The sequence below is a fragment of the Crocodylus siamensis genome, chromosome 8, assembly GCF_052110815.1.
Source record: "Crocodylus siamensis isolate JL-2025a chromosome 8, ASM5211081v1, whole genome shotgun sequence".
Taxonomy (NCBI): domain Eukaryota; kingdom Metazoa; phylum Chordata; order Crocodylia; family Crocodylidae; genus Crocodylus; species Crocodylus siamensis.
Genome location: NC_143402.1, coordinates 20,299,901 through 20,325,398, shown reverse-complemented (window position 1 = coordinate 20,325,398; position 25,498 = coordinate 20,299,901). Strand labels below are relative to the sequence as shown.

Genomic DNA, 25,498 nt, shown 5'->3' with positions numbered 1-25,498 from the left:
TAAATGGCACACAGAACATATCTCCTTGAGTGGGGAGGAAAGGACAGTGAGATGTGGGACTACTGTCCTGCTCCTGCTCCATTTTGGAACAGGAAATCCAATTTGTCTGGGGATTTCTTTGGGACTGGGATTCCCAAGCCACTCTTCGTCCTTACCCGCTCTTATTACATGGATGTAATACAATTTAGCTTAATTTAATGGTGAAAATGTTGACTAGATAATGGGCCTTTTTTGACACATTGGTGGCCCATGCTATTCCTGAGCAGAGGTGGAAATGACAGTACCAGTTCATAGGCTGGGGGGTTGTTCTAATGGTGCTGCTTAGGGTCTCGTGTCCTGAAGGAAAGTAGGAAAGATGGAGAGACGTGCCATAGTTGTTCTGTGTAGGAGGAGGAAAGTTGCTTGTTTTTGTTCTTTAAAATTCTTGGCTCATCAGGGGATGAAATTCTGCAGACTTCTCTATTATTTTCCCTGCTGCTTCCCTAGTGCCGGATATGCCCATGCAGAACTTCCATTTGTAACCAAAATCACATGAAGTGAGGTCTGACTTCACCACAGCCCATTCAAGAAGCTCCACATGACTGATACTTGATGAAGCAAGTTCTGACCAGGGGCTGCAGATTCAAGCCACAGTAGCAATTGTGTGTGGCTTACTCATGGGCTTGGTTTGGGGTTTTGGTGACAACTTGTTTCATACGCTGGTTTTAAAGAGGTTGCGTTCCTATATGTAAGACTGCATTGAAATAACAAACCTTGAAACCTTGAGACATTATGGCAATAAGTAAGTATGAAGGGTACAAAAAACATATGACTAGCCTAGAACTGCACAGAGAATTAGAAGCAGAACTAAGATTAGATATCAGGTATCTTGTGACCCTGTCTCATACTTCCATATCATCTTCATTGAGCCTGGAGCTTGTGTTGACCATAAAGTCAGATAGGTTTCCATCTAAACTTTTTTATTTAAAAATTAATATGTGGCTCATTAAAAAATAAAAGATTATGTTTGATAACGCCAGTCAACAGCAAGCTTAATGCAGACCCCAATGTTTTTGTTATACTGGTTCAGGGCCTGGTTGTAATCGTCAGTGGTTGTATCTACATATGCACTTTACTTAGCTCTGCAGTAAAGCGTCAGCGTCTACATATGTATCAGTATTAGGGCATAGTAAACTAATTAACTCCACCAGAAGATAGTATTGTTGGGGATAGTGCTGTGTTATGGCAGAGTAATTAACTGCAATCAAACGCTTGTGTAGAAAGTGACCACTGGTGAAAATTGCACCCAGTCAGCCCGTGGAGCAGGGGGCCAGAATCCTGCCTGCCTGTTTGGCGCTCCTGTGCCCCATCCAGCCTCACTGCCACCTGACGCCACCAACCAGGGCCCAGGGGTGACCCCCTGAGCCTGCTACCAGCTTGGGCCTACTCCACCCTGGCTCAAAATGATGTTGTCCTGGGCACATGTGTAGATGCTGCACCCAGGAACGTTGTACTCCATCTGGCTCAAAGTTCACTGGAGTTTATCACGCCACATTAACTGCATGTGTAGTTGCACTCAGTGTCAAACAGCTGGTATGACTGACTAATATCCACTGTTTTGAAGCTTTTTATGTTAATTTTTTTCCCTGTACATTTTTGTATTTGATATGTCGGGTAAGCATTTGCACAAAATGGGGTAATTAAATGACAACAAACTGAAGTGATGAAAGAAATAGAGACTTTTTTCTGACACTCAACAGAAGCAACATTGTTAACGGAGCGAGATTTGCCTTATGTGACTACTGGAGTCTGCTGGACTCTACTGGAGTCTTCTCTATTGGTGACTCCGCCCTCCTGTTATGGGCCAACAACCCGCTCACTCTCCTGCCATGCCTTGATCTTAATTGATTAGTTAATTGATCTAATTAGCGGGAGGCTGCCCATGTTATCCACCCCGGTGCCAGGGGGCGTTATCTGCCGCTTCTTTTCCTCCCCTACACCACAGCCCAAGCCTTGCAGATGGTACTGACGTGGTTTTGACCTGGATATTGCTGTAATTTGGCCCTCTTCGTGACTTCCCTGGGCTTCTGCCGCCCTGTCTCGCCTTGGACCTTCCTGGTGCTCTGCTGCTCCCTCTTGGTGGGGCTTCTCGCCGCCCCCGCACCCTGGGGCTTCTCACCACCCTCGCGCCCTGGGGCTGGAGTCAGTGCACCCAAAGTGCCTTACCTCTCTGGCACCGGGGTCCCCACACTACCGTGGAGCCCCTATGAGGCCTCCTCCAACCCCTAATAGCCTCACCCGGTCCTCTGGATAAACAGTGAACACAAAACTCAAAGTCCCTGGGCTGTAACATAAAAATCTAAACCGTCCGGCCAAAACATCATTCAGTCCCTACTGGAGAATACTCCAACCCATAGCAGCAATCAGAGGCTGCTCGTGCAGTCAGGCCTTTCCCCTCTGTCTGCACTGGCCAAGCTCCTCCTCCCTTGGCCGCCAGCGGGGAACTGCCCTCCTGGCCTCACTCCTGGGGTTTATATGTGCCAGGCCCTGCCCCTTCCTGTCAGCTGACTTGACTCCCCAGTGGTTGTCCTAGCAACCAGCACCTGTGACTCTGCCTGCCCTGGTAACTAGCAGCTGGGCTTCCCCCCTCATTGCTAGGGCTCTCTCCCGAGTTGTTTTTGCTCTCAGGCACGGGGCACCTGTGTGACCTGCGACACCTTATTATTTTTGAAAGACTTTCATCATGGTGCTGCAGCAGGTCGGTGCTAACCTGACTGACTTAGAAATAACCTTCCATGTAAAGACGGTGTTCCAGTTACCTAACGTTATTTGCCCCAGGCAAGGATTTTGAGTTGGGTGCTTCTTCGGGTACAAGTGGTTCTTACATCCCTGTGTTGATGAACTAGAGACATTCTTGAATGGGCTGCTGTTGATAAAATGGATAGGCTGAAATTCCAAATAGGACTGTAAAGTGGCAGGTGCTTTCTCTGTAAGGTCCATGAATAGAAACATGCTTGCAGACAAATTACTCTCTGGGATCGAGACCACGGGTGAGTAAAATACAGCCCAAGGGCCCATGGGCCCCCTAAAAAATTTAGAGAATATTTATCTGCTCCTGGCTTCCTGTCAAAGGTGACACAATGCCCCCAGGGGTAGTAGGACCCAGGGGGAGCCAACAGCAGGAGACAGGAGCCCAGCCCAGCCTACTCCCAACCAATTCCCTGTCTTCCTGACCCCACCCTGTTCCAGCACCCTGTGGCTCCCAGCTGCATTGCTGGACCGGGAGCACAGGCCTGCGCCAGTACCGTGTGTGTGTGTGTTCATAGGGCAAGTGCCACACGTATACCCCACCATACACATACACCCACACCTGCTTCTCATGGCCGTGCATGTAGACCTCCATTCCTACCCACACCCCATGTATCCACACCCACACCCATATGTTCCCACACCCATACCCCCACATCTGTCCACCCCCAGAGACACACCCACATTCTCCCTCACATCCCACACACCCACAGTTCTCCACAAACCTATACCTCCCTACACAATATACAGGAATAAGACTTGATTTTAAGCTATTATATACAGTCACCTCTATGTACACTACACAAATGCATGTAAATCAGAGCAAAAATATTTTTTGAAATCAAAGTAATGAATGTTTTAGATGTTGACTTTTTAGAATATAATTTGGTATTTTTCTAGTTCTGAGATGGCAAAACTCCTTGCTGAAAGGAGTACTTCTGGGGGTAAGGGGAGGAACTTCTAGTGGCCAAAGTCAGGGGTTAGGGGGCAGAACTTCCAGTCCCAAGATGGCAACCAGGGGTCAGGGCACCTGTCAAGTGGTGGAGCTGCCAGTGCAGCCCTCGACAGCTTGCCACAATTCAATAAGCGACCCTCTTCCCCAAAATAATTGCCTGCCCCTGATCAAGACCATAGCAATCCTCATCTGAAATTTGGAGTTGAACCAGTTGCTTAGACAACTTCTTGGTGCAAATGTTGGAGTGGCCAACTAGGGGCCGTGCTCTTCTTGACATACTGCTCACAAACAGGGAAGAATTGGTGGGAAATGTAGTAGTGGATGGAAACTTGGGCAGTAGTGACCACAAGATGATTGAGTTCAGGATCCTGAGGAAAAGAAGGATGTGGAGCAACAGCATAAGGACCTTGGACTTCAGAAAAGCAGACTTCTGTCTGCTCAGAGAACTCAGGGGAGGATCCCCTGGGAAGTCTAGGAGTCCAGGAGAGCTGGCTGTGAGGGCCATCCCTGGTGGGGGTGCGAATCAGGGCAACTGTCCCAGGCCCTGCACTTCGGGGGGCCCCACAGAGCCGGGTGGAGTGGCCGCAGCGACTCTGTGCTTCCGTTGCCACCGGCTTTGTGTCCGGCCGCGTGCTACCCCCCGTGGTGGTGGCTTCTTCGCATCCAGGACATGTGGGATAGGGGCACGACCCTGCATGAGTTGATTTGCCCCAGGCCTCACACCCTGCTCGATTCAGCTCTACTGGCTGTACTTCAGAGGAGCCTTACTGAGAGTGCAGGAACAAGTCATCCTGATGTGCAGGAAGACTAGCAGGTATGGCAGAAGACCAGCTTGGCTTAGCAGGGAACTCTTCAGTAAACTAAGTCACAGAAAGGAAGCTTATAAAAAGTGGAAACTTGGACAGATAACTAGGGAATAATATAAGAGCATTGCTCGGTCATGCAGGGATGAGTTAGGAAGGCCAAAGCACAATTGGAGTTGCAGCTAGCAAGAGAAGTGAAGGGTTCCTGCAAGTATGTTGGTAGCAAGAGGAGGATTGGGGAAAGTGTGGGCTCCTTACTGAATGGGAGAGGCAACCTTGTGACAGGATGCAGAAAAAGCCAAAGTGCTTAATGCCTTTTTTGCCTCAGTGTTCACAGGCAAGGTCAGCTCCCAGACTGCTGCACTGGGCAGCACAGCTTTGGGAGGAGGTAAGCAGCCCTCAGCGGTTAGGGACTACGTAGAAAAGCTGGACATGTACAAGTCCATGAAGCCAGATCGGATGCACCCAATGGTGCTGAGGGAGTTGGCTGATGAGATTGCAGAGCTATTAGCCATCATCTTTGAAAACTCATGGCAATCAGGAAAGGTCCCAAATAATTGGAAAAGGGCAAACATAGTACCTATATTTAAGAAAGGGAAGGAGGATTCAGAGAACTACAGACCGTTCAGCCTCACCTAAGTTCCTAGAAAAATCATGGAGCAGCTCCTCGAGGAATCCATTTCTAAGCACTTGGAGGAGAAAAAGATGATTAGGAGCAGTCAGCATAGATTCACCTGGGGCAAATTTAATAGATTTCATAGGCGTTAGGGCTGGAAGGGACCTCATAAGATCATTGGGTCCAGCCCCCTGCCAGAGGGCAGGAAGTCAGCTGGGGTCAAAGGATCCCAGCAAGATAAGCATCCAAATGTTTCTTAAAAGTGTCCAGAGTAGGTGCTTGCACCACCTCTGGGGGGAGTCTGTTCCAGGCCTTGCGGGCTCGGACAGTAAAGAAGTTTTTCCTTGCGTCCAGCCCAAAACAGTCTTGCAGGAATTTGTGATCACTGGACCTTATCATCCCTTGGGGTGCTGTGATAAACAGACATTCCCCCAGATCCTGTTCCACACCCATTATGTACTTATAGGCTGCAACCAAGTTGGCCAACCTGATTGCCTTCTGTGATGAGAGATGACTGGCTCTGTGTATGCAGGGAGATTGGTGGATGTGGTTTACCTTGATTTTTAGTAAGGCTTTTGATATGATCTCCCACCACGTTCTCACAGGCAAGCTAAAGAAGTATGAGCTGAATGAATGGACTGTAAGGTGGATAGAAAACTGGCTGGAGCATTGGGCTTAGAGTAGTAATCAATGGCTCAGTGTATAGTTGGCAGCTGGTATCAAGTGGGGTGCCCCAGGGGCCGGTTTTGTTTAATGTCTTCATAAACGACCTGGAAGATGGCATAGAGCGCACCCTCAGCAAGTTTGCAGATGACACCAAGCTGACAGGGAGTAGTAGATATGCTGGAAGGCAGGACTAGGATTCAGAGTGACCTAGATAAATTTGAGGTTTTGGCCAAAAGGAATCATGAGGTTCAACAAGGACAAGTGCAAAGTCCTTCACTTAGGTCTGAATAATCCCATGCACTGGTACAGGCTGGAGGTTTTAAAAACCTGGCTAGACGAAGCTTTGGCTGGGATGATGTAGTGGGGGCTGGTCCTGCTTTGAGCAAGGGGGTTGGACTAGATGGGACCTCCTGCGGTCCCCTCCAACTCTAACTTTCTGTGATTCTGTGACACATTCTTAGTATATTAATTATTCCATTTTAACTATCTGGGTATAGCTAAAGCAGTTAAACATTCCCTAGGTGGGAGTGTGCTGGTTTTTATCAGTATAGCAAGCTACACAACTAAAATATGATTGTATATGATTGCATCTAGATTAGTGGCTTGTACAAGTTTCTCTCTTTTGGTTAATTGATAGTTTTTAATGCAGCAAACTTTAAAATTTTGATAAGGCTTAAATGAGTTCTAGTAACTTTTAACATAAGGGCACATAGCCCTGTACTTGATTATATATATGACCAACCTGGAGATGCTTAATGATTTGTGACATCCAGGCTGCATCTCAAACCTGACTTGTTACCCAAAACTTCTTAAGCATAATCATAACTGTGTGAATGTGTTAAGCAAACTGAACTTTAGATAGGCACAAGAAATCTCCATTTTCTGAGTAGTTCTGGAACTTGTCTGATTACTTTTCATGTCTTCCCTGGAGAAGCAGGGTACAGGTCTCTTGTACTTTCTCTGTTAGCATTTTGAAAACAGATTCTTATCTGGAGGCCTCTTTGCACGGCATGATTCTGAAATATAGGTGAAGGTGGTGGTAGAAATTGCACATGCCCTAGGTATGAATGTCTCTGTAAGCAGTGTGGTATCTGTAACAGGTTGCCTATTCAGGGCTGGGTCTCATCCTCAGCCCGCTCACCTGTTCTGGAGCAGTCTGTGCAAATCTCACCTGCCATGACTTGTTGTATAATGACTGATGTAAAATGTGGGAAGCTGTCCATTTTAATGCCCGATGCCAAGGGCGGTACACATGACTCTGAACTTCCCTTATTGTATCCCATGCCTCTCAGATGTCATCTGAATCATTACAGTGCCTCACTCTATGACCAGTGCTCCAGCATCTCACTGGGACTCTCACTCCCCGCTGGAGCATATTGTCATTGTGCTCTCATACTGGCAGGTCTTACAGACATGGCCTCCAGCCCAACTGCAGTCTCTGTAGACCTACCTGGGTCTGGCTGCCCCCTCCCTGGGGCTTCACCCTTAAGTCAATTTCTCATGGAGTTTGGCCCATGTGCTGCACTTCAGGTCACTCTTGCACCCCGTACTCATCACACTCCCAGTGTAGCTCTTCAGGTCCTCCTTATCAGACCCTACTCTACACCCAACATGCATGGCACTTCAGGTTGTCCTCATGCACCCTGCTCTATGCTGGCCACTGCCTACTTTAATCGCTATGCTGCCCCCTACCCCCACTGGGGCCACCAGGGTCTTTACCTCCTATGGGCTCAGGTGTCCAGACACATGTCTGGCCCTCACTTCTTTACCAGGTTCTAGTACCCCATGGGGTTCAGGTGTCTGGAGAACGTACCTGGCCCCCACTGTGGGTAACCCACCAGGGTGTGGGGGCTGGGGTTATAAGGTGCTCCTACCCACCTTTTGTTGTGGAGGCAACTGGCCTGGCATTTCTGGGGAACTGCCCTACCACAGGCAGGTCCACTAGGCCATCCTGCCCCAGTAGGGTGCATCTTTCAATCATACTGAGGACCAGGAGCCTCCTTCCATCCCCGTATCTCCTGCCCATACCTCCAGGGTGTTCTAAGCAGAAGCTCAGCCAGGTGCCACAGTCCTGAGCCCTGGATCTAAAATGGAGGCTGCTCAGTCCCCTCCTCCAATCCCAGGGCCCTCCTGCAGTCAGGTGACCTCCTCATTAGGGCTAGCTGGCACCTGTCAGCTGCCCTATTGACTGCTCTATAGCCCCTTAAAGTGGCAGGCACTGTGAGTGCTCTGCCACAGTGCACCCCATTATACTAAGAAATGTATATGTATGGGAAGGCCACCAATTTCTGGCGTGGCACTGTAACCCCATCATTGTCCTTTTACATTCTTGCTGCTGTCAGGCACCTGCTTTGCTTTTTCTCCCACTGCTCCTGCTTATTAAATGGGTACTTTCACCTGTCCACAGTAGTGCATAGCTGGTTGTGCTGATATGCTACTTAGGTCAGCCATGTACTTAATAAAACTGCAAAAACTCTGACCCAAGTAGAAACAGGAAATGGGTGCTCTGTCTTTGAGGCAGGAGGAGCAGGGAAACCAGGTACCAAGACTCTGAATCTTCACTTGTGCTCGTTTCTTCTGTTGAGCCCTGTTCTGAGTTCTGAACACTTGCATACTTGGTTTTCATGCTGCTAGTAAGAGAGGACCTTTGAAAAATCTTTTAGGATTTGTGACTGAAACACCAAGCGCATGCCTCTGCTCTTTAGCATAGTGGCCTCTACTTTCAGCGACTGCCATTTGGTAATGAGTATTATCTCTCATTAATGCTGTTTTGTCTCATGCAGGTGTTTCAGGAGTTTCAGCCCTTTGGAAAGGCCCAGAAAGTCTGGTGTAAGCCTTCCTCTGAGGTGGAGTGGATTTTAGCCCAGATCAAAGACTTGGTGCAAGAAAACAGGTATGGTCTCAAGAGAGAACCACCCCCTACCCCAGGGAGGGTCCCAGTCCTGAAGAGTGCCTTATCTACTGTTGTCTAGTACCACTTTACTTAGGGGTGCACCAATAGAGATTTTGGGGGCCAATACCAATAGCCAGTTTTTAAGGAGGCATATCGGCTGATACCAATCTGATTTCCAATATGGCTTGGAGAGCTGCATCCAGCTGGTAAGTCTGTTGTGGTGGAAGGGGAGTGGGGAGGGAAGGGGCATGGGGAGGCAGATCAAGGCCCCTGTGGTGAGGGAGGAGTGGGACTGGGGTTTGGGCTGGGGTAAGCGCTGCTCAGCCAGGGTGGGGCAGGGCGTGGTATGGAGCTGCGGCTTGTCTGCGGGAGGGGGAGACTCCCATTGCTGCGTGCACCCCAGGAGGGCACAGGGGGCATGTGCCTCCGGATCTACATGGGCCATGGGTAGGGTGGGCTGCCGTTGCAGGCTGAGGCCGGGGCTGTGCGGGGCTCTTCCCGGCTGGGCCCCCAAAATATTGACCAAAAATTCGCCAAAGCCCCCTCACAGCCACCCTTGCAGCGCTGCTGCTGCCCACCCTGAGCACAGCCCAGCCCAAACCACCCCCCACCCTGCACTGGGAAGAATGCGGCACAGCCCTGGACCAACCCACAGCTGCAGCCCACCCTGCCCTGCGCAGATCCAGGGGCACATGCCCCCTGTGCCCTCTCAGGGTGTGCGCAGCAGCAGGAGCCACTCCCCCTCCCTTGTGCCCTCCAGATGAGCCGCAGCTCCGTCCACTGCCCCAACCTGGCTGGGCAGTGCCTGCTCTAGTCCCTGCCCCACTGCCCCCCTCACCGGGCCTTGATCTGCCCCCCCATACCCATCCCCCTCCCCTTCCACCACAACAGACTTACCAGCTGCACACAGTTCTCTATGCTCTTGGGCTGTGCTTCTCTCCGCCTGTGTGCTGCGCTGCGGCTGCACACATGCACGGGGCATTTATCAGCCACACCAGGCCAATTTCTGACAGTCCGTTTTTTTTATATTGGTGCTGATCCGATATCGGACCAATGTATCGGTGTGCCTCTATTTTATAGTGTGCTGCTAAGTGAGTTGCAGACAAAGCCATAGGAGGCTGCAGGTAATTCATTAGCATTTGAAGAGTGTGCTCTCTGCCAGTGGCTGGTCAGCAGCTGCTTCTCTTGGCTGACTTATTCTTTCCTCTTTCCTTTATTTTATCCACAAACCACTGCAGCTACATGCTCATGGATAATCCTAGGGTAGTAGCTGTATTATTGACAATTAGCTATGTCATTGTCATTAAGTATTGCTTTGAATGTTGACCATTGGCTTTTTGGTTTTAAGTTATAGCAAAACGTTTTGTCCCTGAAGTGGACTATAACCAGTGCTTTGCCAAACTGGGGGTAGTGTTTCATGGAAACAGTAGGCAAAATGGCTGCAGAGAGGAGGAAAGCAATGGGGAATGGGGCAGCAGTTTCTTATGTACTTTACATTTCTGCAGTGCTTTCAACCTGAGGATCTTCAGGCATTGTGTGCCTGATTCAGTTTTACAGCTGCCTGATCAGGTAGATGGGTTTGAGCTCCCACAGCAGCCTTAGGGGAATGATAGTCCTGTTCTATATCATTAGATACTCTTATGAGCTATGACTTAGAGCAGTGGGGGCCAGCCTTCTCCACAGGTGTGCTACAAATTAGCCCCACACATTCCCTGAATATTACTGATTCCCTTTCCTATCTGATCTCCTGCTTTTGCTGTCTGTTTCCTGCTCGATCTGCTGCTGTGCTGCCTACCCCCTCTGATCTACCATTTGCCACACACAGAGTCTTCACTTGTTCTTGTGCCTTAGGTTGCCCACCCTTGGCCTACAGAAGTTTCTCAGCCTGTGGTATGTGTACCCCTGGGGGTATGCAGGTATCCCAACACTCACTCTCTCTCTCACCCTCTTCTCAAAACTATGGCAAAAAATTTGGTGTGCCACACATTTATGGCACTTTACGTTCCCCAGTAATAATTTGGCGTGCCATGCTTTGCACAGCACTGGGTTCAGCCCTCCTAGCTTTGGCCAGCATCACCTCTAGACCAGGTACATACTTGAGTTGTGCACCCCTGGTGTAAAAGGTGGCAACCCTACCCACACCAGATCAGACATCTGTCATATCACGGCTTTATATATATAACCCTTCTTCCAACATGCGGCACGCATTAGTCTGTAAATATACAATCCCCTGGAAAATTGAGTGTTGGGGTACTTATTAAAATTTTCAGAAATTAAGGGGTACTTGCTACTTAAAAGATTGAGAAACACTCGCCTAGAGGACCCTGTTAGAATGGGGTCCATTATGTTAGTTGCTCTACAGACTTATCTGAAGACCGGTCTTTGTTCTAAGGAATACACGTGCTAAGACAAGAAACATCTGCAGTTTTGTGGGAAAGAAAGTAGCAGCCTTTCTATAGATACTGGATGCAGATATCACTTAGCAAAATCAATATCGGTGAGCTTTTTCTAATAATCAGAACTATGAAAACTGACAACTGTTTTCCATGTGCCTTTCATCCTGGCCAGTTAGCTGTGTCTTAAAGGCACTTTGCTGTCAGAAGGGCCTGAGGAAGGATTTGAAAGTGCTAGGTAATAGCTTTCGCCTCTGGAAAAAGGCATGAAAATCTCAGCATGAAAAGGTGGCTGATGGATACTTGAGGAAGCTAGTAAGGTGAAATACTGGGGTGGGGGGAGAGTTGTGAATGGCTTTAGAGAGAACAATAAAGCTGTGTTTAAAGTGAAATGGAGCCCACTGGAGGGTTTCAGTATGGCAAGTGATGCATTTGCCCTAGGCAAAAAGGAATGTTAGTGGATGGAGTTGCTGAAACTGCAAAGCTGAGCACTTGGGTCTGATCACACACATTGTCTCTGTAATGTTGCCTTACTGGTGCACTTATCCTTTTGATGATATCTATTCAGGGTTTTGTTGCAAGGTGTTTAGGGCATTAAACTTCTGTATATACTCCCCTATGCTCCACTGCAGAGCATGAAGGAACCACAGAGCAGCTGGTAGTATCCACTTCAATCCTTGAAATCACAAATTTGCCATTTAGCTTGGGAGTCCCCCAGCTCTGTCTGAATTGCTGCTCTAGGTTTTATGCCCCCTTAGATGTCCCCTCTCTCATCCTCTGCTCCATTCTCTTTGCTCAGCAAGAGAATCAGGAATGCTTAGCTTTGGAAATATATTTCCAAGTCAGTCCAGAGCATAGTTCAGTGCTTAGAATTAGTCTTCTCCAAAGCTCAGCACATGGAGCTGATTGCGGCTGCGCGTGGCCTTTCAGAGGCATTGCTGTTCTGAAGCTGCTGTCCTACTTCTACTGCTTAATATCACTGTAGGCAGCGGGGGAGCTGGAAGTGCGTCAGCCCAATTAAAACACTGGGAGCTGATGACATGGTAGGGAACCGGTGACCTAAGAACTGCAGACCTGAGCACTCTCGGGGTTCTGCAGCACTTACTTTCTGCCGGTGGCATCACAGAGCTACACTAACATTTCCCCTTTAAATTATTTATGCCACACAGCCTTTTTTTTATAAGCATATCATGCTGTATCTTGCTGTGAATATTTCATGTGGGTGCTTGGAAGAATTTTCTCCTGGCTGAATTCAGCATCTAAGCTGTGCCTGATCTTTGCTAGCATGGGGCAAAATAGACAGGTGGTGAGTAGGATGGGATTCAGAGGCAGCCCTATCAATTAAAACTTTGCCAGTGTACCTGTGTCTGGGCACCAGGCTGGAGTTCTGTAGAGCGATAGGGGAGGAAGCAGCCCCTAGGAGTTGTGTGTGTTTGAGCAAGAAGTTACACAAACGCTCTTGTTTTTGTAGCTGGAGGTAGTGACGTCCAGTCCCGAGACAGGGCTACTGCTGAGCCTGGAACACAGCAGACATCTGGAAGTGGGTTAGAGATGGTCTGTGGAGCGTCAGGTCAGAGGGCCCTAGTAGCTTGCAACCTAAAGCTGCAAAGGAAGATTGCAGTTACTATTTTCCAGCTGTTTTTGTTCATTTTCTTAATTACTGGAACTTCTGATCATTTGTTTTCTTGGTTTTGCGGGGGGATCTGGTTTGATGGCTTGAGACATGAAGGGCACGTAGAGCTTTTCAGCTATAGGTTACTTGGTCCTAGGCCAGATCATGACCATCTACTGGCTTGGAAAGTAATGTTTCTTGGTCTAGATGTGGAAGAGAGAGTCCAGTGCACCGTTATGTGTGCTATTGAACAGCTCTTATATGACACATAAGAGGAATCTCAGTGGGCTTTTATAGCACGTGTAAAACATTTTGGACCCTCTGAATAAACAGCAGGAATAAGGACACAGTACTGCTGGGCATGTGGGACTTCACAAAAATGCCTCACAGGAGGAGAAACACTAGAATAGTTTGGATTTATTTACTTATTTAATAATGTTTCTAGTCTTGTAAAAATACCCCAGGGGAGAGGACTGCAGGATGGATGTGCAGGCTGGATTCCCATTACCCTACATGACTCTGCTGCTTTGCAGTCGTGACTCAGACTGCAAAGACAGATCAGAATGATCATTGTTTGTCTTTCAGTAAAAGAGGCAAAATAATCTGAGCTGCGAGGCCGCAAGGAATTGCATCACTGTGGATATCCGAGAAACAAAATGCAAATTCCATTTCAAAGTAAAGTCTGGGAGGTAGGAGTTTATCACCAGTTACTTGTGCAGGGCTATACTGTGACCTGCTGGCTAGCAATAGAAACCATTCAGCATAGCTTTCATTTCCACCTTTCACTGCTGAGAGCTTCCCTCAGAGTTTCACAGCAGTGACGTGGTGCTGCGGATAGATGACAGATAAGGAGCCAGGTGTATCCTACACCCTAAAGAAGCCTAAAAAGAGGGAGGAAAACCTTCCATTTCAACTATGTCACGTGCCCTAGGCTCCAGAAAAATACCCCCGATTACGTGATGCGTCTCTTTTATTTTATGGTTTCTAAGCCTTATTGACAAAATGTTGCCAGATTCTATTACGCAGCTGTCTTCCTTATCATCTTACACTGCCCCGGGCTTTTTATGGTTCTCTGCAATTCAGGCTCCAAATAGCGAGACCAGAAAAAGAGCCAAATGGGAGAAGTCAGTCTCTGTGACTCTCAAAATGCTGTGGTTTGCGTCTCGAGTCCTTTCATGGTATTCTGAGTGACCCCAGGGATCAAACAGCAACCTGAAACTAGCTGCACTGCTATGCAGGGAAATCCCCTGGGCAACCACCTTTACAGGGTGGGATTGTGAAATAACTACTTTCTGCAGAACACCAGAGCCCACAGCCATGACGCTGCTGGAAAGAGATTTCACAATTGCATTAAACTGCTTTGGAACTTTTTCACCCTGTGATACATTTTTCTTGGAGCCTTTTTTAATGGGAGAGTTTTTTTCCTGTAAGTGCTGATTTCAAAATTGCAGCCTTCAAGCCAACTCTGGTAGTCAGGCTTGGGGAAGGTAACTTGCTTTCTGGAACGAGACAACTTTTCCGAGGATGCCTTAGTGCAGATCTGTTGGACCCCCATTCCTATTCCCGATTGATCATTGATTCCATGTTGCTGTTTGCCCCTAGACACTTGGAAAGAAGCACCAGTGGGTGACCCAGCATCACTTGCTGTATACATGCTTCTGGATCTATACGTCTCTACTGCCTGAGGTTAGCACTGGCATGAAGAAGACTGGCTGCTGCAGTGGAACGTTTTCCTTGGTCTCTAAGTGAATGTGAGGATAGCCTTAGAGAGAGACCAGAGCCCAGTCCTAGAGAGGAGAAGACCATAGGGCACAGGAACATGTGGACACTCTTCTCTGCAGGCTTCAGAGCACAGGGATGGTGCTTCTCATCTAGTCACAACTCTGCCAGTTACTTTACTCTCACACAGAAGACATGCAGACCAAAACCAGAAAACTGAAAGTGAAGCAGTGCAAAATGGAGAATTTTTTTATCTTAAAATACAAACTTTAGATTTGGAGATAGAAGCTTTGCGCTGGCAGGGCAGAGACAGCTGCCTCCCTGCAGTATCCATCAAAATCCCTGTAGAAGGTTTGCATGGCAAAGCTAATCCTGTGTTCACCAAAGATAATGTAATATTTTTCCTCTACCGGCACCATTCTGGCAGCCACTGCTAGTGCCCCTGCCACATCTGTGGCCCTTGTAAGCAGTCTGCTCACCAACTTCCAGTCTGCTATGGGAGGGGCTGTAGAAAACAGTTCTGGGTTGTTTTGTGCTTCAGCGTCCTCCCAGAACACATTGTGATGCATTCCTACCCCTGGAATCTGGGGGTGAAAGCTTGTGGTTGTGGCAGCTGCTAATTCAGTAACAAACACATCATTATAGAAAGCAATATGAAATTAGGGGGATTTTTTTACTTCCTTGAATCAAGCCAGCCAATGGGACTGGAGCTGATTTAGCTAGGTGTGGACAGCTGGTCTGTTGCCTTGGTGTCTTCATCCAAGAGTCCTAGGCCCTTGCAGTGTATAGGAGAACAGAACGATGGGAAACTATCGTTGAAATAAGCCACTGAATAGATTAAATAAGGCATAATGTAAATGGAAGCAAAAATACTGTGCTTAATGTATCTGGACTCAGTTTTGAACCAGGACAGCATAGGTGCTATAAGAGGAATAGGCTGAGCAGCTGTCTTCTAGCAATTTGGACCCTTGTAATGCGATTTACATTGGGTACCTACAAATACTTAGTTGCTTTTGAATTTTGCCCTGTATACATAATATAAAAATATGTTAATGTCACTGGAGCTGGTTACAACTTGGAATTCACATTTGGGGAAATTCTCATGTTTTGAAAGTTGCCATTCTCAGGAAAGGAAACTCCCAATATCTTTCATTTTGGAAAAATACCATTTGGGTTCTCCCTTTTTTTTTTTTTTCCTGAAATGGGGCATCAGAGCTTCAACCTGATGTTTGTGAGTCAGTGCTTCTGGGTGACCTGCTGTGCTGTGGGGAACCAGGAGGCCGGGGAGGTTGCAGTTGGCCAGATGAGCAAGCAGGAACTCGGGCAAGGTTTCGCTTGCAGAACGTCATGCCTTTCATTAACAAAAAATCAGCTTGAACAAATCTGCATTTTCCCTTGAAACTGCGTTTTGTTGGGAAACCAATGCTCGTTACTCAGTTGCTTAATGGAACTGACTGGAATCATGGGGTATGTTTCCAGGCAGGAAGGCATCTGCATTTGTAGAAGTGTCCTGTGGCGATGCCTCATGCTGGCTGGTTTGTAGCATTTGGGCTAGTTGGGAACTGCAGGCTGGCTTCTGCCTCTAGGACAAAACCTTTGAGCTTTGGCCTCCAAGATGTATTCTCTCTCCTGGGCGGAAGTGAGGGGGGAAGAACTGATGTTCTGAGAAATGAAGGGGCTTGCTGGAGGGCATAGGATGAATCAGAAAGGCAGAGCCAGGGCTGGGATTTAGGTTGCCCTGGCTTCCTCATCAGTCCTTTGCATCATACTTTTCCTCTTTCTATTTTTATTCCAAAGATTAGAAATACAAACCCTTAAAGAATACCGGCTGCTATATTTGTAGTCAAGGGGAGGCTGTACCTATTTCCAGCTGCGGAAATGCTCTGAGTGGTGACATTTTTCTTCCTCCTACAGGTCTTACATGAGAGTCAAGAGTAATTAAAAGCAGCTCCCAGAAAAGAATCCTGCCTCTGTCTTTTACCTTCTACATAAAAAATTGTATGTTACTGTGCAAAAAATGAAAATAAGCCCCCGTCACACTCTGGTTCTCATTGATCTTTATATAGCAACGCAAATGCTGTACTTTTAGCATGGGCTCACTCCTCCTCTCAGTGCCAGCCTGCTTTGGTGGGAGTCTTCCAGAAATGGGCTGCATGTGAATAGCCACTGCATCCCTGATGCTTTAAGAAACTGAATCAAAACCCTGCGACCTGCTTTCAGCTGGTGGGGTTCTGCCAGTCCCTTGAAACTGAGATGAGAAATGGCGCTTGCACATAAACAGCAAGGCAAGCACAAGTACTTTAAACAGAAAAAGTTGCTTTAAAAACTGGGATGTGCCTTTGCTTCAGTGTGTGCAGGCCATACAGTGCTAATGTTTTGAGTGGCCCTGCGTTAATTGGAGCTGGTCCGTGAGGTCGATTGCTCTTCTGCAATGTGGTATTACAGCACTTCAGCACAGTGTTATGAGCATCACATACACCTCAGTGCTCCTGTTTCCCTGTAGACCTCCTGGACGTGCCAGGATTTACAAAAGACTGACCCTCTCCCTTTCTCCTTTGAGAAGACAAGGCATTATCAGATTTCCTTCTATATTTTGAAAGAAGCTTAATATAAATAAAAGCTTTTTTTTGCTTATTAGAAAATATCCATTCCATCCTTACACCATAGGAAACATGTTAATTGGGAGGAGAAAGAGCTTCAGATTGAAAACACATTCATTCACAAGTTTGGGCACTGCAGAGACAGGGAAGGTGGTGGGGGCGGTCCAGTACCCAGTTCTGGTATCTTGTGCTACTCAGGTAATCATCTCTGTCACTTGCTATGCCCATGTGACTCTTGAGTACAACTCACTGTTACATTTCTCTGCATAGACTGTGCACACACTGGGTGACGGGAATTAGGTGTCTTTCCATGTCTGGAAGCTAGTTCTGCTTTTAATGTAAAGCCTCCTAAACTTCTGTGCTTGAGGGAGCTGTGACCCAGCAGCCTTCCCGAGTCGTGTGCTTGTATCACTCTTGTTTGAATGGTTGCCACATTGAGGGTGGCATGTTCATGGAGGTAGCCTGGAACAGTTAGTGAGAAGCAGTCATTATGTATAAGAATACAGTAATTATCCCAGCACAGATCCCAAAAGAGAAAAAGCTACACTGGAATCTGATCTGTAAGGGAAGTCACATTCTGCTGCTGGCCTTCATAAATGTTGGCTTCTCCTGAGTCACCTCATTACTACACAAGCAGTTGTATATGCTACGTCTGCCCACAAAGACTTTTTTAGCTGGGCTTACGTTCATAGAGTCCCACGTAAGATACAACTATCTTACCTGCGTGTTCAGGTTTGAGGGCCCTTCCACCCCTCCCCATCACAAAATACAATAGAGCTTCAGACATCATCCTCTAGCAAAGCACATCTCCTTTAACTCTAGTTCTGCCCCTGCAGCTCCAAAGAGAGCATGGCAGAGATACCAGTTCCTTCCTGGAGTCATTCAGTGTTTGAAAACGGTGGGTAAACCCTTTTCTCAATGCTGTCTCGTGTGTTACCAAATAACGAACTTGAGTTTCAGTGCTGAGTAGTTGTAGACATTTATACATAAATCGGCTGGGCCTTACTACTGGGCATAGTCGAACTTAGGTAGGTTTTCCTTTCTCTAGTCAGTGGAACCAGTTCCTCCTGCTTGCAGCCAGACCTGGCCTTGGGCTGTGAGCTGCTGGTCTCTCAAACTATGGTTAATTGTGATTGCCATGTGGATGTGGGACTCCAGGCACAGTTGAACATGACAGCGGTGATTCAGACAGGAAGTTCTGATAGTTTGGACCAGCATCTTACCTTGGCATGTTGCCAGAGGTGCAAAAGACAACATGTCTCTGATGTGACTAAATACAGTTGTCATGGCTGCTTGTGGTCCTTATAAGACTTGGTTGAGATATTGAGAGCACTGCAATATCTCTATTGTCAGTTATAGATATTTCACTGTAACAAAAGATATGACTAAATCCCCTGCACTATATTTGACATCTTAGTGCCAGTGAATTTCCACCCCCATCAGTGTAGGTGTCATTTCAATGTCCTGGCCAAGGAACAGTTGTATAATTGCACTTTCCTTCCAATTTCAGCTGGGATACAGTGTCATCACTACCAGCCAAATCTGGATAAGTATTTTGTGCCTTGTTAAGCTGTTCCTTAAGCTGTTCATTAACTAAATGAACCCATGTATACAGCTTGCAGTGTTTCAAAGGCATGATAAGAGATGTAAGGACTAACTGGGACTTCCAATTTCTCTAGGGATATGGTAGCTGAAGCGCTGCTGGAGGACGGCTTTCTCATCCCAACGGTGGAGCACCTGGAGACTTTAAATATCAAGTCTGATGGTGAATGTCTACTTTATTTTCTCTACTGAATTGTTGGCCTCTCTGAAAATCCTAACTCACGGGTTTCTCAGTGGGTGGTCTCTGGTTTCCCAAATTTTATTACACTGGCAGAGCTTTATTGCTTTGCTCGATGTGCACCCTTTTATAGCATCTTTTTAGACAAAATAGCTCTTAATTATGCGGAAGTTGAGCTTAAGCTGGCAAAGGATGAGCAAAACAGAGGTAGGTTTTCTTGTGGTTTATAGCATGATTCGATCAGGCATCCTACTTTATGCTTTTGCTGAAATATTGTGTTACCCATCCATTGCTTTTCCTATTTCTTCTCTTGTTATGATTCTCAGTGGGAGTAGGGTGCCTGGAATAAAGTGCAGGACTACTAAACTCAGTACCTTTTGACCCAAGCACTGCACCAGTTGTCATGTTAAAAGTATATCTGTTTAACTGTAATTTCTTTTATATAGAAAACAAAGAATTGCTGGACATCCCTCAGATATTTTACTGTTTCTGGCAGCCTCTGCTCAAGGGCCTCCATTCCCAAGACTTCACACAGTCCTTGATAGAGAAAATGTTTGCTAACCTGAAACAATGCTCTGAATCTTCAGAACTCAGGTCTCAGTACCTGATCAACTGGATTGCTGAACTCTTGACTGCAAACACCAAAATTAAAGCCAGTGAGTGAATACCTTCAGGTTTACTGAAACCTTCAGGTTTAAGATCCTCTCCTGTACAGGCTCGAGAGAGAGAAAGTCAACAACACTTGCAAGATGCAAATGCAGGGATCCTAATTATTAAACAGACTCCATAAATTTATAATGGCTTTCAGGATTGACAGATGAAGACAACTGCATTCAGTCCACTGCAACGGATGGAAATAATTTTTATTCAAAAATGCATGATGGCTTCATTAAGGCTTAAAAACATGGTGATTTTCCCAGGGTGGGAGCATAGAATTGTAGAGAAGGTGGGCTGGAAGAGACCTTGGGCTCTAGTCCAACTCCATGCTCAAGGCAGGATCATCTGTATCCAAACTATTTTATTACAAATCCAAACTATCCTATTACAAATACTTGTCTAGCCTATTTTTAAAACTATACAACCAGCTCTGCCACACAGCTACCTGGCACATTTCCCAAAACCTCAGACACCATCACCTGCCATACCCAGAGAGTGGTGGTGGATGGGTCATTTTCAGCCTGGAAGGATGTGGGCAGTGGGGTCCCCCAGGGCTCCGTCCTCGGGCCTGCACTGTTCAACATCTTCATCAGCGACTTGGATGAGGGGGTAAAAAGCACCCTGTTCAAATTTGCTGATGACACTAAGGTGTGGGCGGGGTGTGGGCACGCTAGAAGGGAGGAATAGGCTACAATTGGACCTAGACAGGTTACAGGGGTGGGCGGATGAGAATAGGATGGGTTTCAACACAGACAAGTGCAAGGTGATGCACCTGGGGAGGAACAACCGGCACCGTACCTACCAGTTGAGGAACTCCCCTCTTGTCAGCACGGAGGCGGAAAAGGATCTTGGAGTCATCATTGACTCCAAGATGAACATGGGCCGGCAGTGTGGGGAGGCAGTTAGGAAGGCCAACCGCACCTTGTCATGCATCCACAGATGCATCCTCAGGCAGGTCCAAAGAGGTGATCCTCCCCCTCTATGCGGCACTGGTCAGGCCACAGCTGGAGTGACTGCGTCCAGTTCTGGGCGCCACACTTCAAGAAGGATGTGGACAGCATGGAGAGGGTCCAGAGGAGGCCACTCGCATGATCAGGGGACAGCAGGGCAGGCCCTATGAGGACAGGCTACGGGACCTGAACCTGTTCAGCCTCCAAAAGAGAAGGCTGAGGGGGGATCTAGTGGCCTGTTATAAACTAGTCAGGGGGGATCAGCAGGCATTGGGGGAGTCCCTGTTCCCCCGAGCACTGCCAGGAGAGACCAGGAATAACGGTCACAAGCTGGCAGAGGGTAGGTTTAGGTTAAATATCAGGAGGCGCTACTTCATGATCAGGGCGGCTAGGATCTGGAACCAACTTCCAAGAGAAGTGGTGCAGGCTCTTACCCTGGGGGTCTTTAAGAGGAGGTTAGATGAACACCTTGCTGGGGTCGTTTGACCCCAGTAATCTTTCCTGCCGTGGCAGGGGGTCGGACTAGATGATCTACTCAGGTCCCTGCCGACCCTAGAAACTATGAAACTATGAAAGTAAAGCAGGGGGATGAGGGCACTTTCAGTGTCTTACCACTATAAGGACAGAAAGTGGTAGTTAAAAATACACTTGACAGAACTAAGTAAGAGGAACATGTCCTCACTGCAGAGAAAGAAAAGAAACCCATAGTCCATTCTGATCTGACTGTGTGCTACAAATCCTTCTTGATTCTCAGATGTGGCCTGACCCTGAGTGGAGGTGCAAGAACCTCTGGTTTTTTTAGTCCCAGCAGGAGCTGTGGCACACCCCGGTCAAAACCCCCCAGTCCTGGCAGCAGCTAATGCCCAGTTCTTCTGAGGAATGTGAAAAAAACCCTTGACACAACAAGAGGGGAAAAAATGCTCCCCAGTCCTATGTGGAAGCCAGCAAAGCTCAGAAGAGAGAAAACTACACACTCCCCACCCTGCTGTGCAACCCAGGGACCATAACCTGGCTCTAGACAGGTGACATCTTGACTGGAGAGCTAGCATTCCCTTTTTTGTCATCCTACCCCTTCCATGAACGTATCCTAGTTCCTTAGATCTTTAAATCCTGCAAACTAGAGATATCAAAACTGGCAAATCTGCACTGTGTTTTGCTCTGGAAGCAGCTGCATTTTGAGGTTTGTCTACAGTAGAAGAGCTGCTACTCTTCCAGCTATGCCAGCTTTGTTATGTGGGCAGAGTGCCCTTGTAGAGATGCAGCATATGCCCACAGGAGTTGTTTTTGCACAGCTATACCACGTCCCTGAATGACATGAGGAAAGCAAACAGAAACCCTTTTCTGTCTCCATAGTTGTATCCATGCCAGGGGTTTCATCTGCATAGCTACATAGGCTGGAGGGTGTGGTATGTGTTTTGTTCCCTCCAAACACCCCCCTTTTTCCTCCTCCCACATACATGTACTCGTAGCTGTTAAAGCTGTGCTGCCAAACCTTAATAGCATAGACCTAACCTCAGAACTGGGTGGAAGAGTGACCTGCAAAATGCCTTAGTCCTAGCTATTAAGGAGAGTAGCGGCTTAAAAAAATGTCAAGGTGTGGGTACAACCAATGCATTTCTTCTTTGTGAAACTCCCTTTCTTCCTTGTCATCCTTTCTGTAGGGAAGAAAATGGAATCCTGTTACCAGAGTCGGAAAAGGAAGCTGTCTCTCCGCAGAATCCCTTTGCAGTGGCTAAAGCTCGTTGATAATTGCTTGGGAGCTCCCTGCTGGGCAACTCCCCACCTCCTTCAGCTGTAAGTGACCCCGTGACTTGGGGAAAAGCATCGGGAGCAGGAAGCAGAGTTCTGTGGTGTCTCTTGCCTGTCCAGTATGCTGTTATGACCAATAGTTCCTTCCACTTCTTTCACTTTTGTGGAAAATTTGGTTTATATAACTCATATTGTTCTTGCTCTTTTCCCTCACTGTGATATGAAAGAGGAAAAACACACTTCTCAGGGTGTTTCCTTTCAAGGAAAAACTAAATGTGCTGTGTAACAAAACTTTTTCTCAATTCAGTGACGTTAAACGTTCAAGGTACAGGAGAAAGCAGGGGTTGCTGACATGGCAGAGAGCATGTAACTTGTAACTTCCACTGAACAGTGATCACTCCCATTTCACACAAAAACTTCAATTAGGATTGAAAAGAGAGAGAGGCGCTACTAAAAAAGAAAGCCAGAAAGAGGGATTAACTTTTGCCTTGCACCCCTGCAGAAGATTATCACCATTTCCTAGCAATCCACTGCAAAGGGGTGGGAGAGCAAGGCTGGAAGCACCCTTGTGCAAGAGGCTTCTGGTTTCTGTAACACTTGGTTTTTGCATGTGAGACTGATTCTGTTCTTCCCTTTCTAGGATTCTCACAGGTATGGAGCCTCCTTTGCCTTTAGACACTCAGAAAAATCTTCTTTACCTTTCCTCCATCTACACTCAGGAAGGAAGTTCCCTCTCCAGTCCAGGTTCTTCTTCAGATACTAGAGGACAGCCAATTTATACAATTGAGAGCCTACAGTGGAAGGCCAAGCAAGATAATCTGGCCAAAGAGCAAGGCCAGATGGCAGAAAGGCAAGAAACTGTACTGGGTGGAGGTGAAGATGAAGAGGGGGAGGAGGAAGATGAGGAGGAAACAGAGATGGAAACAGAGTCACCATCTTTGGAAGAGCTCCTGCATCCTGTGAACATGATGGCTGTAGCTGAGAAAAGGGCTGCACTGCAAGGATCTGTTTGGCAAATCAGTTCAGGTAAAAAGGTCACAGACTTCCTCGCTCTCCCTTCCTCACCAGCAGGTGTCATTTGAAATGCAGAGGCTCCTGCAGACTGAAACTTGTTTCAAAGCCATGTCCATGCCATGCCCTTGTAAACTTCATTTTTCCAGCCTCCCATTTGCATATAGATGTCTCTTCTCTAGCAGTGCTTTAAACTAGGATTGCTTCTTTTATGTCCACATAGTTAATGTTTCATTAACTTCAGCATCAAGCGTCACCCTCTGTGGTTAATATTCCAGTGTAGCTGATTGACAGAGGAGCGGCTGCCAACCGAACAGTAAAGAAACACCAGTGCTTCATGGTCTGCAGCAAGATGTGCCAAAACCTTCCACTTATCAGACTGGAATCGCTAAAAAGATCACTGGGATCACTAACCCCTGGCATGGATGTTATTTATTAGTGGTGTATTTAGGTGCTTTCCAAGCAGCTGCCGTGTCCCAGGAAGTTTACAGTCTGCATAGACAGCTGGCAGAGGGATGGACCAAGGCAAGTAGTGCAAGGGAGTGACCCAGCAGTTTAGCAAGTGCTTCGTTACTTCCACAACTCTGCTGCTCGTTGCCAGTTTAGACTTGCTGGGATTTTTGGAAGGTGTGATAGTATTCTAAGATTTACTGTGGTCATGGGTGAAGTGTGACTGTAGAAGGGTCTTGCAGAGAGGGAGTGGGTAGAGAAGAACCTGGGAAGTTTGGTCAGGGGAGACATTCCAGGCCCAGGGCTGCATGAGCCCCTCAGGTACAGACAGTTAATATTTCTGCCTTCCATCAGAGAGAAATTTTCCCGAGTAAAAATATCCTTGGTTGTTGGAGCAGCTCTGCCTAGTTAAACTGATGTGGGCAGCTTACCGGAGATGAATGTTTTGGAAACCTAGAGAATGCTTTCCACGTTCTGGTTGGTTTGAATCATATAAAAAATAAAAAGGAAAAATGCATGTGAAGCCCCCTCCCTGCTGTCTGACATCTTTAAGTAGGTCGTTAGGTGCTTTTCATGATGTTTTTGTTTATATCTGATTTGTTAAAAAAATGTAACGTTGGCCCAAAATACATTAGTATAGTTCTGGACCTAAAAAAATTTGCAAAAACTCTTTCTCTACCCAGTCGAGTGGAAGCAGATGACTGTATCCAGGTGATTCACAGCCCACTAAATTCATAGCAGGTGGCTGCATTTCAGGATGAGCTGCAGTGAAAAGCACCAAACACTACTTGTGCCATCCTTTAATTGTGTTACTGTGTCACCCGGGAACTGCCATCACAGATGAGAGCATTATTGTTTTACCTCATGCTCTAAAGCCATGAAGCCACAGTTGCTGCCTACTCAAAGAGCCCAGTCCTAGTTTCTGTTTGAACTGGAAGCAAGTTCTGCCTGGCAAACAAGGGGCCCCAGTGTTTTGTTCACATTTTGTGCATGGCTGAAATAGTCTTTCTAGGTCGAAGCTGGGTATTGACATTGTCTTAGTGGTTCTGCCCTCAGTAAGTAGCTCGTGGCAGGTGGGGTGGGTGCTTAACTTGATGTTTCCATTTACAATAACTTCCTTACTAGGAATTTTACCTTTTGAGATCACCTTCCTGTCCGTCCCCTGCCACCACCCATCACCATTCCAGAGTCAGCAGCCCATCATAGGAAAGTAAGTGAGACTGAAACCTTGCTTTCCACATAGCACTTGCATCTTTCATGCAGCTCCTGAAACCTAACTCAGCAACGAGTCACTTCTTATATGTGAAATTTTGAATCTGAGGGGGAAAATGATGAGTATGGATGGTCTCTTTTTAGAGTGCAAGGCTCCCAGTCAAATGAAGGAGCAGGTTGTGGTGGAGGGGATACAGCAGTGATAGCTGTCACTGTAAGAACCTACCTGTAAACCAGAAGAGAGGGTTTGTATTTCCCCAGGGGCTTTGTGGGTCTTTCCCTCTTGCCTTCCCCGCACCTGCAATTCTTGCAGGCTATTCAGAATTCCCCAGCGTCTATCCTCTTGCCTTTCCATTTTGTAGCCTATTTGGGTTTAGACTTTGGAATGATTCTCCAGGAATTTGGCAAAAAATTCTTGCTGCAGGTCAGTGGGAGTTGGGTGCTGAAATTTCATAAACTCTTGCAACTTGTGTTTTACCTGTCTTGTCCACAGCATGTTTGTTCCAACTGTTCCCTCCCTCTTGAATTAAAAAAATATGTCCCATGTCCTTTCTGTGCTGTTGGGGACCCTGGCAAAAAGGTTATCATGGATAGAAACCACTGGAACAAGCTGTGGGGGGCAAATATGCAATATTCAGATCTCTA

General features: G+C 47.1%; 1 protein-coding gene across 2 annotated transcripts in view; it reads left to right on the top strand.

Annotated features, from left to right (window-relative positions):
* LAS1L (LAS1 like ribosome biogenesis factor) overlaps positions 1-25,498 on the top strand; it is a 60,054-nt gene that overhangs the window by 12,048 nt on the left and 22,508 nt on the right. For both annotated transcript variants that reach the window (XM_090061800.1, XM_090061801.1), the window contains exons 7-11: positions 8,611-8,720; positions 18,724-18,809; positions 19,271-19,480; positions 22,093-22,225; positions 22,821-23,206. In XM_090061800.1, coding sequence (XP_089917926.1) covers positions 8,611-8,720; positions 18,724-18,809; positions 19,271-19,480; positions 22,093-22,225; positions 22,821-23,206 — 925 coding nt within the window. The remainder of the gene's footprint in view (positions 1-8,610; positions 8,721-18,723; positions 18,810-19,270; positions 19,481-22,092; positions 22,226-22,820; positions 23,207-25,498) is intronic.